This window comes from Cryptomeria japonica, chromosome 10, assembly GCF_030272615.1.
Source record: "Cryptomeria japonica chromosome 10, Sugi_1.0, whole genome shotgun sequence".
NCBI classification, from domain to species: domain Eukaryota; kingdom Viridiplantae; phylum Streptophyta; class Pinopsida; order Cupressales; family Cupressaceae; genus Cryptomeria; species Cryptomeria japonica.
In genome coordinates this window covers 720923129-720937392 of record NC_081414.1, presented here as the reverse complement: position 1 = coordinate 720937392, position 14264 = coordinate 720923129, and the positions used below count along the sequence as shown (strand labels likewise).

The 14264-nt window shown below is 34.3% G+C and overlaps 1 protein-coding gene across 1 annotated transcript; it reads left to right on the top strand.

Annotated features, from left to right (window-relative positions):
• The first annotated feature begins 3076 nt into the window (after window positions 1-3076).
• On the top strand, window positions 3077-4533 carry LOC131029028 (protein SRC2). Its single transcript, XM_057959415.1, has one exon. The coding sequence runs from the start codon at window positions 3455-3457 to the stop codon at window positions 3998-4000; it is 546 nt and encodes a 181-aa protein (XP_057815398.1). The 5' UTR covers window positions 3077-3454; the 3' UTR covers window positions 4001-4533.
• The last annotated feature ends 9731 nt before the right edge of the window (window positions 4534-14264 follow it).

Below are 14264 nucleotides of genomic sequence, written 5' to 3'. Positions count from 1 at the left end.
ATGTGTAGACCATACAAGGGTAACTTCAAGATAAAAAGGATGGGAAGATAAATTGAGATGAGATGGATAAACTTGATCAAGAAGTAATAAGGGGATGAAAATGAGGATAAGGATGAGGACCTAGCAACTTTGGATTTGTTTTAGGATTGATTTGATATGATTGAATTGGATGAAAGGTTGGTCCTTAGATTAGGACAATTTTGATTCGTATTTGGATAACACCTTGATCCTTAGATTAGGATTAGGTGAGGTGTAGGGATTAATGATGTGGGCAAGAGCAAGGTAACAACCAAGCTAGGATAAATTTAGATCTTTGGATTAAGATTTTCTTAGGATTGAATCTTCTCCTACTTAGGATAGGATAAGTTCCTAAGAAAGATTATTCAAGGATTAGGGTTTGGATCAACCCAAATGATTAGGAGTAATCAAGCAAGGTGCTTGAGATAGATAGTTTCCCAAGAACCACACCAATTAGGGATCAATGTGGGATAAAGATCTAAATCGGGCTTTGCAAAGTGCTAACCTTGGTTTGGGATTAATGATTGATGGATAGAATTTGGATCAAAGATTGATTAGGTTCAATGTACTAAGTCCTCAAGGATGACAATAAAATGATTATGAGATAATAGATTGATGATGGAAAAGAAGGAAAGGGTGGAGGCTACCCAAGTAGGAATGGATTTGTGAGAGTGGAGTATCTTCTTATGATTGGTAGGGTTCACATGAGTTAGTGGCTTCAAGTAAGAGTGCCAAGCTTGAGAATGAAGCTTATCATGAGTTATAGAGTTGTGTAATGGATGTCTATCTTGATTTATTATGTAAATACATTATGGGGAAGTGGATTTTTGGCTTGGACCCTGCTTTTGGTTGTACTTAATTTTAGAAAACTATGTACTTAATTTTAGAAAACTATGTGTTTTTCCTCTTCCCTCTATATTATAAATCAAGGACATGAGATAGAAGTTTTGTCATGTTTTGCAAATGAAATAATGTTATGTTGTCATTAATTGTTTGGATAAGGATTTGGGTAGATTATTGCACATAATTTAATATTTATTTGGTTAATACAAGTTCAAGGATCTCTTTAGTAGGATTTTTTTTTGAAATGTTTATTCACATAAATTTTAGTGTTGTGTATTTTATATGAGCTTATCTAATTTTAATTTGTTGATACATGCTTCATCTTATATATTTTAATGGTTAATCACATGCTACTTTAATTGATATACCATTTGCATATACTTTTAGTACAATAGTTTACCTTGTTTCTCATTATTAATTAATATATTAAACTCAAGAGTAGCAATCCTTTAACTCAAGGTTAATTAGTTTATTATTATTTTTTGATCGGTTTAATTAGTTTATTATTATTAATAGTTAATTGATTTGAAATAATAAAGAATTAAAAATTATCATTTCACTTAGTTATATTCATCTAATTTAACAAGATGTATTTCCATAATGTTAAGCACAATATCAATAAAAGTAATTACATTTAAACGAGCAATTAAAATAATCAAACATTTTATTGTCAAATCGACCAACAAAGCAACAAAGATCAATTATACATACATGAACAAATAATTAAATCAAGTAATTTGTTTGCTTTGATTCTAAGGACTACATTTGATCTAATCACTTGTGTGTCTTGGGTTAAGCCTAGACTTAGTAGAAGAAATCCAATGAGAGTTGGAAGATGCTCTAACTATATCCCGACCATTGTTCTTAAAGAAATTTCTCTACTCAAAGCCTTTCAATGAGAAAACACTTGTTTGGAAGTATTAAAGAATCCACCAATAGGTTAGCCCTCTATTGTAGAAAATTTAATGCCTTATTTTGTAAAACCATTCCCATGTCACTTTCATTTGTATCCCTAAAGCTCCTTAATCTATTTGGGTAGATCCTTTTTTGTCCATTATTTGCTTCTTTCTTCTTTGAGAAAAAGGGAATCCATTAGATACACTACCACTTGACCAATTATTGAGACATTTTCATTTTTATTGATTGAAATGAAATGACATATATACTCTAGTTAAATATATGTAGATCTATAGTGAAGACTAGTAAATTTGAAAATCAAGAATACAAATATCAAATTCATATAAAAAAATCAATTTGTTCTTCATGGGGTTGAGTGGGTTAATATATGCTTCAATCCTAGAGTCCATGTGCATTGGAGCCCACTGGAGGAGGGATGGATGAAGGTGAATTTTGATGGGGTGGCCCTGGGTTTCAACACTAGGTGTGTCCTATGAGACCAATATGAGAATATTCTTACTTTGGAGGCGAAATAATTACAATTGAGACAAAAAATGTGGGTGAATTCCAAGCAATGTGGATGCCCTTAAGGTTATGCAAAAGATTGAATTATTGAAAATTTGGTGTAGAGGGCGATTCACAAATTATTCTCAATGCAATCCTATTGCAAAACACACCAAATTGGAAATTGAATAGTTTTCTAAGGTTCATCTAGAGCATATTAGAGAGTATGTTTTTTTTTTCTTAATCTCCCATGCATATTAGGAGGGTAATTCAATTGTGGATTGCCCATTGAAATGGGAAATTAATATTCCAATGAAGTTTGAAAAATTGGATTTGGGCCATGGGCTAGAAGAACAACTAGAGGGAATATGATGCCAAAATTGATGATATTTTAAAGCCAACACAAGGTATATATACATATAGGAAAGGAAAGGATCTTTTATAGTCCGTGATGCCAACAATCCATATATAGGTATACAAATGACTTATAACAATATGGGACTACCTCATATTCCTTATAGGAAGCACCTATGCTACAAACAAGACACACATACCTTACCTTTATAAATTTGAACTTAGAATTAAAATAGATCTTCCTAGAAGGAACAACGGTATACCATTTATTTATTTATTTTTTAATATTCACTATTGTGGAATTTGGAGCGAGACTTATCCTCCAATGTGTACAACCTGCTCACAAGGTAGCAAGGATACAATCGGGGACTCGAACTCAAGACCATGGAGAGCATACCCACGCCTTAAGTTGCGATCCATAACCGGACAAGCTAGAACCGAAGCCCTACGATATACCATTTCCATCATTACAATCATAAATATACACACTTTCGTGCTTAGATAACCATGTTGAGTTGATGTAATAAATAAGCCAAATAAATAAGCCACCAACACTTGCCGGCCTTTTAGCATCTCTCCTAAGTTAGCAAGTGACTCTCATTCTGTGTATAGCAGTTAATTCAACCATTTAAACAGTTCTCAACATACCCTGCTGAACAAGCCTAAATTTGAAAAAGATTTCTGAAGATTACACACATCCAACGCGATCTCTGCAGAAGAATCCGCCTGCGCAACAGTAACGAAGGATGCACAATGATTCTGCTTACCAAATATATACAGGCGACGGCCGTTTTATAATTTTAAACGCTCGACCTCCATTGCAGAAATCTCATCTTCAATGGAGAAGAAGAGATTGGAGGTGAATATAATCTCAGCCCAGGACTTGGAAAAACCCCTTTTGCGGCGTTTTCGGAGAATGAAAACCTATGCCGTAGCATGGATCTGTCGAAATGAAAAAATGTCGACGCGGATCGACAGAAGGGGCGGAGTATTTCCTACCTGGAACGATAAGCTCATTTTGAGCTTGGAAGATCGATTCTTGCAAAGCCAGACTTGTGCTCTAACAGTCAACATTTATCGCCAGGGTTTTTTCAGGGATTCGCTCATCGGAAGTGTGAGGATTCTCATGTCCGCTCTGGTTACAGATGGCGTGAATTTTTTTGTGGCTCAGGTGCGCCGGCCCTCAGGGCGTCCGCAGGGGATTCTCAATCTGGCTTCTGTGATTTTGTATGGGAAAAATAATGCTTTTGAAGATAAATTTGAGGGGGATGTTAAAGGGATGTCGAAGCCTGAGATTGTTGTTGATCAGAAGGTCGATTCAACGAATGGTGGTGATTTTTCTGCAAATTTAGGCGTTCGAAGCAACGAATCCCTAGAACGGTGATTGATTGTTCATTTTTTCGGAGTTTCTTCGCAATTGGTGATCCTGTGTCTGTGATTTCTTCGGTTTGGGAAAATCTCTTTGTGCCCATCTGTATTTTTAATTTAGTGCACAGTTTGCTTATTTCTTCTTAGTTTGGAAGATTTTGGGGTTTTCTGGTGAAGTGTGGTTCAGATGTTTTTGAAATGAGGGCAATTGTAAGAAGGGCAATTTTACATTCTTTTCAAATTGTTTGTTGGATTATATTGTGATTTAGTAGGGTTTTTATATCAATTCGGATAGGCCGAAATTTCCACGACTAACAGTCAAAGATTCAAAGGTATCCATTTTGTCAAAGTCATTTGGGACACCATCTTGGCCTCAAAGGTATTCATTATGTCAAAGTCACCTGGGACACCATCTTGGTCTCATTCCTTATAATGTTGGGGCTTTGCATTCTGCAAGACTATTTCTAGTGGGTGCATTTCAAACCATTCAGCTTCAACAATAGACCATGGGCTTAGTGATAGAAGCCATATCTTAATTAAGTTGTTATAAGTGAAGGAATAATTAAGCAAATCTTCGTCTTAATTTAAAGTATGCTTCTTCTTTTCTTTTTAATTTAGATGAACTATTATCAAGTTACTTTGATTTTTAATGTAAGAGCAAGTAGTTGAGACATATTCTCATTTTTCATTTTTCTATGAATATGATTAAATTATATAGATATCAACATCTATGTTTTTATATAGTGGATTGTATTAAGAGGACTAGGGGTCACGATCCTACCCTATCAATGGGATATATTTTGTGAAAACATGAAAAGCAAGGAGAGTGGTGCTTAAAGGATTGGATTTTGAAGTTTTAGAAGAAAGCATTAATCAAGCTGTGAGTATATTGATAAATGGCTTGAAGATGTTTAAGGATAGGAAGGAAAAAAGTGGTTTTATTAATGTTTTTCAAAGAGAAAGGAAACATGAAAACATTTCTAGGTTGGTTTCTTTGAGATTCACTTTCCAAGCCTTGCGATCTCAAGTTAGAAAGGGTAGATGCCCCCCATTCACTAAGTGCTTATTCTTCCATTGGTTCAATATGCTCAACCTAACTAGTTTTTTGCCTCTAAAGTTTTTATTGGGGTTGGAAAACCTTTCTAGTAGCAAGGATAAGAGGTAGGTTGAGGTTTTTATGGGGCAAATCCAAATCCCTTATGGGTGATTTAGTTAAGAATGCCATATTTGCACCAAAGTTTGGTTCTTTGGCCACCAATAAGGTCTCTAGGGGGGATTGTAGCTTGAAAATAAAGGTAGACAATTCTAAGGAAGGATTATATGTGGAGCAATCCAATTATGAGGCTTTATTAATCACTAAGAAGGTTGTGGAGTTGTAAAATCATCATCTTGAGGAACATGGTTAGTAGAATAAGATGAAAGGTTCAAGGAGTGTGGTAGGGAGGAGAATGAGAGATCTTTTATTTTAAACAAGAATCCAAGTTTAATTATCCCTAAGGTGAAGTTTTTTAGTGGTGATAATGTAGCAAATCCAATACACTAGTACCAACCATAGATAGGTTTTCATTGTTACTAATAATAAGAAATCACATTAATCTAATAAGAAGATTACTTGTAATATAGAATAGAATCAAAGTATTTCAACATAGAAATAAACACATAATGTCAAGATATAATAACCTAGGAAATAACTTTTGAGAAAAGGCTAGACTCCAAAGAATATTCAATACATTATTAGCAATAAACTTGTTACAATAAAAAATAAAAAAGAATCAGCGTTCTATTAGGAGAAATAGAGATTAAATCCATCACCTTGAACACACACTCTCTAAATTGTTAAAAATCCACTAGAATCACAATCATAAATCCATTACATTACATTGTCACAACTTAAAAGTAATAAAAGATCAACACTCTTCAATGATGGAGGAAATTCAAAAACATAACCTTCCCATTTGAGAGACACCATATATTGACAAGGATCAACAAGAAAACCAATCCATTTAATTAATTCACCTAAGTAATATTTCTAAGATTGGTTCTTGATTTTGACTATATATCCAAGGTTCGTTACAAAACCCAAGCTAAAATCCACAACCTTTACTTTAACTCTTGTGCTTAATATGGTATATCTTCTTGTGTTCCTAAACATATATTAAATGCATTTTTTCATGTTGCATACAACAACTTCCTAGGAAAATATTTCTCTACCCAAAGTGTGGTGTCCCATTTCAAGATAGACCAAAAAATTACAAACTATCAAATACTTTATACAAGGTGAACAACACCTTTCCCAACATTCTTCCACCTATTATATACATTTAATAAGAAGCCAACATAAGAAAAAAAATTTCTCAAGGAAAAACATCTCATAACCCTCCTACATCATTTGAACATCTTCATGCTCACAAAATTTAGTAATGCAATCATAACATTTATAACTAGCCATCAATGTTCTCCAACCACACTTGACAAGTAGTGTTCTCTATGGCATTAAAGACACTATGATTGTCACATAGTTCACAATATTGTCTTGTTATACACTAAAGTTGTAACACAAGAGAAGAAAAATCTCCTCTATTTATTCATCCCCACATCTAGCGAATAAACCACAACAACTAACTAGGCCCTAAGTTTTCTAAGTTTTTCTCATAACTAACAACACAATTAAAATCTCCATAATTGAAGATCCACTCTCATGAAAAGAAAGTAAGGGAAAAATGCATATGAAGAATATGTGGGCAATATTTGTTAGGCTATTCTCTATTAAGTATGTTGAACCCATGTCCAACTCCAGATATGGATTCATCAATCTTTATATCATTGAGAGAATCATCTTTTCAATATGATCTCTAAACACACAAGAGATCTCTAAACTCACCCAAATTTTTATAAACAAATTAGGTACACTATTGATAATCTCATACTAACCAAACGCTAATTGTAGCACTTTGAATAATCTTCCTTGCGTCTACTACCACTAGTTGTAAGACCCACCAATCTTTAATAAGTGAGAATAGTAGGAATACCAAAATGAATCATGATTACTTACTTGGGCCTAGCTAGAGCTTTCCAACCTATAAATGTATTATACCTAGGTAGAGATAATTTTATGCCTTACACATCACATCTTTTTTCTTAGAAAATTGGGGACCCACTTTTTTTAACATTTCTTTCATCTTTTATTTTTTACGAACCTTTATTCCTTGTTCACCTTTAAATTTTTAATCTTTCATCCCCTTGGGATCCTTTTTTCATGTTTAGTTTTTATTTATGAGCTTTTTTCTTAGTGTTTTCCATTTTTTCAAGTTTTATAGGTTTTTAATGGACCTTAGGACTAGTTCATGGTTCTTAATAAATTGCACCACTCGTAGTGTTACCATAAGTTCAAACTTCTAAGGGATTCATGGACCTTGGAACCTTGTTCCACATTTCTAGTTCTATCCACTTCCCATAATTTTTTATGTTTCACCACCTTATTTGTTAGGCTTTTGCAAGTCAATGGAACCTTGAAACTTTGAAACATGGTTCCAAGTTCTAATTCCATTCCACATCGTAGGGCCTATGTGACTTAGGTACCATTACGACAAGCATGCAAAGATAGATAGGGCATACATATTTGGATTTTTCCCTTGCCTACTTGAAATTTGCATTCAAAGTTTCATGTTTTGAGCTTTAAAGCAACTAAAGTAGATTCCTTAACAATCTTTGGGTGAATTTGAACCAATTTGTTGTGTTTGGTTTTTGGATTCAATCATCAAGGTTTGAGAGTTCTCTCACACCTATTTGAACTCTCAAACCTATTTTTTACCTCTAGTATTGTGTTCTAGGTAGGTTTTAGTGACTTATTATTATTTATTTTGATGCTTTTATTAGTTTTATTATGGTACATATGTCATTTTATGAAATTTACATATGCATTTTTGGTTTCTTTTGTTAGGATTTAAATATAATTATTCTAGGATTTTCTTAGGGTTTAGGAAACGAAATAGAATGATATGATATCTCTATTTATGTAGATAAAATCCACACTTTAAGAATATTTGGTTTGAATACATAAAAATTTGATTAATTTTCCTAGTTATAAAACTCCAATTGGTCCTTGATCTATCAATCCCTTTGAATCCACAAACTTGTAGCCTAATGTGGTCAAGATTGTAGACTCTAGAGATTTTTTTTCATTTGGAACCTATGTTCTAAATTTATGATCCGTTTTGATTCCCAAAACCTAAAAATGATCTTAAATCCTTTAGTGTTTTAGACTTCAAACTTTCATTCAAGCTTAAAACTTGGATCTTTATGACCTAAAACTCAAAATAGTGATAAATAAATTAGTATGCCTTCAAAGAAATGAAGTTTAGGCTTCAATATAGACTTAGAACTTAAATCCTTATGTCTGAATTTTCTTTCCTAATTGATCCTCGCACTAAGACCAAAATTGAACCTTTCATTAGTAAACATCAAACTTTTGATTATACAAACCATATTTGCACAAATCCCAAATAGGTCTTAATTCCCTCTGACTTTTCGTATCCCACATGAATTATAAAGTATCTTTTCCTTTTTGGGTTGGAAATTTTTTTAGTTATATTCAAAATTGATTCTAAGTCCTCATATCCTCCTAGGACCAAAAAACTTGAAATGTCTTACAAAAATTTATAACTTTATAACTTAAGTGATTTTAAGGGTTTTTATATACGTATTATGGTTTTTGTGACTCTTACGATTATTGATAAGATTGACAAATTTCAATGAATGCCATAACATGATTTACAATGTATTACATGAATCCCTCCAAAATTGCTTCTATAGTGTAAGATATTACATATGTTTAGTCATGTGGATCTAAGAAATTTCCAATAGAGAATCTTCAGAGATGGAAAACTGTTATAGCTAGTACATGTGGCAAGATTCCCATCTATAGTTTAGAGTCTTTAGTTAATGATATAAAACACATTCAATCTCCCATTTTATGTAGAGATGATGAGTTTGATAGAAGCTAATTTAGTGATAGCGTATAAAGAGAATATTATCATCTTTTATACTTAGTCAAAATCCCATCACTTTTTTCTTAGACACAATCTCTATCCATAGTCTCTTTACTTTTCTTAAGATAGTGTTCAAGAAATTTATAGTTGATGCCTATTTTAATGTGCAGCGGATGCTACTTATTATATTATTATTTTTTTGCTAGATTTTTTATGAAGCACTCTTTGTATATATGCGTGCGTGTGTATTTCTATTATTAGACTTAAATTTTAGAAGAGGATCATGATGAATCAAAGGTATATATATCCTTTGATTTATCATTATCCTTCAAAATTTTAGTCTAATAATAGAAATATAGAGAAAATATGATACAAATGAAATAAAGAGATCACTATTATACTAAAACCACAAAAATATGTAACAAAATATTACCATCTTCTTTAAGAGGAAACCTAGACTTTAAGTGATTCTAATGTCAAATTTTCAATGGATTTTATTCCTTCTTTCCTAAGCAATCGATTTAAAACTAATGTTATTAAAAAGTAGTACCATTTCACACATTTGGGATGATTATAACTAGATAAAAGGCTAAATTACAAAGAATATGCATCCAAGATTTTACTAGCAATGTCCATTATAAAATCAAAGAGTTAGTATGAGGGGTTTTAATATTCCCCCCTAAAAATATTTATTCTCAAATGTTGATGCGAGGAAATTGTTGTTACAATTGGAACAATGGCTCACATGTTGGGTCTTATAGTTGCATACTATGTCATTGTACCCAAATCTCAAAGATGGTGAAAGTGTTACAGACCCATTGTTATTACTTGTTTAAAATAGACTCAAGTTAGAAAAAGATATCTATCCTCTAATATGAAGATCTTGTAGAGAAACTTGAGCTTCAATATATTATCCAAAAATATTAACCAAAAAAAAAAGGCACAAAAGATAAGATGGATCTTGGAGGAAAAAGGTAGCTACAACTTTTATGTCATAGGACCAATTTTTTAATAACTCTACAAGATCCATAAATCTTGGCTATAAGATTTTCATGACCATTAATTTTGAAGGAGGTCTACTTATAAGTTTAAAATTAGAGAAATACCATGTCTACATTGTCAAATGCATATTTTGAATGATGTTGATTAACCTACTAATTCCTTCAATTATATCTAGTGTGTGGGTTTTCCTTGGGGGCACAAAAAAATATTCATTGCTAAAGAAAGTGGATGCAAAATAATTGGAAGATTAAAGATATTCTATAGGCGGCCTAGGACCTTTTATCAAATTTTGATCAATATCAAATCCTTTACTGTTATAGAGAAGCTAACAACACGGCTGATTGATTATTAAATAAGGGATGTAATTCTCGATATGAAGGAAAAGTACTTAACGTAGAGGAGGATATTGAATCTGACCCCATGCTAGCATTAATCCTCCAATCGAAATTTGGGTAGAAAAAAAGTTTTTTTTTCTAACAAGTTGCTTTATGGCCTGCAACTATTCTGGCTCCAAAAACACAATTGTCGTGCTATGAATGTTAGTAGCATGAGAGTTATGCACCATTTATTTTATAAAGAACGACTGGAATTTTAGGTGTGTTGGCATTGTGTTGTCATTGATATCAACCGGTATGGGATGTCTACTGGTATGAGTGATGTATGTGCAACACTGTCAAGGAGGAGTATAGGGCAGGATGAGATATCCTTGATATCTTGGTGTGTTGTTGAACACCGGTAAGGTAAGACACAAGTTACCGGAACACAAGTCAGTGTCTAACTTGTGTGAATGAGGTGAGAAGGTTACCGGTGCAGTGTATCACTGGTAAGGAAATGATGTCAACTAGTAAATGGTGATTTGACATGGAGTAGTCAGACCAACCAAGTGAATGGTTGTCAATCAACCAAGATGCTCGGAACCAACCAAGTGAATGGTTGTCAGCCGACCAAGATGCTTGGATGTTGTTTGTGATGAAGAGGTAGAATATTACCTAAATCATATCAACACTGAAAGAGAACAATGAACAGATCACAGGTATGTTGTGAAGTTGCAGAGCAGCAGGACTCCCACCAGATGAAGATGCAGTCACTATGGGAAGAGATGACTGACAGTGAATGTGCCCACACTGGATCACATGTGCATGTTTTAAGAGATGCTGCACAAACAGGGATGTCACATGAGTACATTGCATAAAGCAGATGGTGTCACTCTACCAGTAAGTGGAACTTATCTCCCATTATGCACAATGTGCATCATAGTCATGTGAGATAAGGTAGATGAGGCAAAGGCAGGTGTTTGAAGGCTCACACTGGATTCACCGGTAAACTAAAGGAATGCCTTGAGTGCATGCAATCAGGGATATGCACTGGACTGTTCGAGAAGGCATGTTGAGATGTTGGTACAGATGATGGGTGATGAGTTTGTCATTTTGACAAACCAATTGAGACATGGTCAGAGCTGATTAGGGAGAAAGCAAGGCTGAACTGATACAATCAGAAGAGAATTGGTTGACTGAAGATGGAGTTAGTTGAAGGTTGATGACATGGTGTCATCAAGAGGGTTTTTTCGGTATGGATGTTCACCGGTAAAACGAACAATGTGTAGATGAAGAAGAATCCCCATCTGATGAAGATGTACATAAGGCAGGTTAGCAAGTGTGCTGATCAACTCCACTGGAATAGAAGCAGAGTGCAAGGTTGATGGCAGATCAAGTTGAGGCTTTAACTGACAGGGTTAGTAAACTGACAAAGAAGAGAAACTGGTAAAGTGTTTGGTCGATGATCCTTTCTAGACCAACATGATGATCCAAGTTGGCAGTTGGTTGACATGGATGCCACACAGAGTCAAGGTGGTGAACCTGCATGCAGCGATAGGAGGAATGTGCACCGATAGGGTTGTTGCAGAGTTGGTCGACATTAATGGAAGATCCCACAAATCATGGGATGTCTTGCAATGGTTTGCAGTGTGAGGTCTGGAGGATAACTATGAGCCAGCTAAGAGTGATTGAGGAGATCAAGGCAGATGAAGGAAACAATAGGACCAATCTTGGTGTTTGACTAAGAGACTAGCTGATAGGGTAAAAAGCATATCGCTAGAGATGGAAGGCGTGATCAAGAAGGCACATTAATGGCGAAGTTGTACAGTTGGCAGTCTGGAAGATCAGATCGGATAGGATCTAATTGGATTTGGTTTTCCTTGAGGGTGATGAGGAAACCCTAACTGCCTAGATCTGAATTGGCTTTTGGCAGGAAAACTAGTCTATAAATATGCAGGCCAAAGACATAGTTATGTTGTTGAATAGAAGAATATTGTGCTACTACAAAGTGTGTTACTTCTGCATGTAAGAGAAAATCAGCCAAGTGCTCAACGAGCATCTGAGAAGAGATTGACAGTGAGGGTGAACCGGGTTGAAGTGTTCAACTGATAGCAAAGCAGAACTGGTAGTGGTTATACCAGCAAAGAAGAAGTGAAGGAAGCTGCAGAGAAGGTAGACATAAAACCGACAAAGTGTTGTACCTATAAAGAGTAGAGAGTAAGGAGGAAATCCAACCAAGAAGAAGAAAAGGAGAGGTGAGGTATACTGGTAGAGTTTACTGGCAGCAAGGCTACAGTTGAGAGCAACAGAGGAGTGAGTCGGTGTAGCAGAGAAAGTATCTCACCGACAAAGTAAGCTATATGATATGGCTGCAAGATTCACTTGTAACAAGACAACTACTTTTGTAATTGATGTTATTCATTGTGAACACTGAGTTGTAGCTCGGTGCAGGGGTTGTTGTTGCTTGGGTTGGTGCCCTAAAATCAGGGGTTGGTGCTCCTTGGGTTGGTGCCCTAAACATTGTAATTGTTTTTCATTGTGAGGTTGGATTGGAGCAGTAGACTCCAACAACATTGCTCACTGAGATTTTTCCAATCTTGGGTTTTCCTCGTACATACCGGTGTTATGAGATGTCTTTTGTGTGTGATTGTATTTGTGTTGGTCTCCCCACTAATCGGTAAGACTTCATTGTGTTAGATCTAATAACCGGTATACACACCTAGGATAACCAAAGGGAAAAAGTTTGAGAACCATTGACTCACCCCCCTCTCAGTGGTGCATTGTGTCTAACAAGGTGCTATTTCATATATATTTTAATTATATTTATCATGATTTTCTCTCCCTGCATGATCACATCAAATCACCTAAAAAGAATTGTCCACAACTTTTGACTTCTCTAAGGTTTCAAGTCATGCTTCTATCCTCAAGCGCTCTGTCAACAACTTCTATTTGAGAGCATGTAAGTTAAACATTCATCTACTCTATTTCATAACTGTAAATTCTCAGAAGCAAATCTAGTTTGGGGCCCTCCAAAACCAACAAACTTCGCATCAAGTTCTTAGTGGCTCATGTTTGAACAATAACAGTTGAAGGTTTTCTCAAAGGAAATTAGCTCTTGTTGCATATTTTTTCTTTGTACTCCACCATCTTCTCAACATTTACCTCATTCCAAGTTATCAGTTGAATCTCCTCTATAGAAAACTTGAAGACACAATCTGCTATACATATTTTATTCCTTTCTTTTGGGTATCTCATATGAGTGCCCTTTCTTTGTAATTCCTTTTCTTTGTTATATATATTTTATTCTTAATATAAGTTTTCAAGCTATATGTCTTTTATCAGAAAAATAAAAAACTCAATATAACCTTTAATCAAGTTATAAAAAATTAGGACAAGGCAAGAGTTATATTATAGGTTAGCATTACACCTTTTTCTATTATAACGTCAAAATTTGAATATGGTTATACATACAATTAGCTTATTTGTCTAGTCTAGGGTCAGTGAAATTATGTGAGTTACAAGAATTAATGAGGATGGGAAGGGGGTATTTTTAAAGGACCTCTTGACCATTATTTGAGGCATTATGATTTTTGCAAAAACATGCACACAAATTTCTATTTTGGGTCCTTCAGTTGTATCCCCTTCTACTATCTTCACTTCCTATTGGGATTCCTTGGCATCTTCTCGCTCTTGAAGATCTAGAGGTTCTCCATGTCAAGAAGATATAACTTTTGTTCTACACATTAATAACCTATTATGTATTTTCTATTGTAGTTGTAACATAAGGCTTTTTCACAATAGGGCTATATTGTTTTTTATTAGATATTTAATTGGTGTAAATATAGGGTTGGGTGCATTATAGGATGCAATAGTACTAGCACAATAGTTTTGAATAAGAATGGTTTAGAGATGACATTAGGTTCTAAACTTATATTCTATTAAGTTAGCCAATTCAATGGTCATCATCCTATCCATA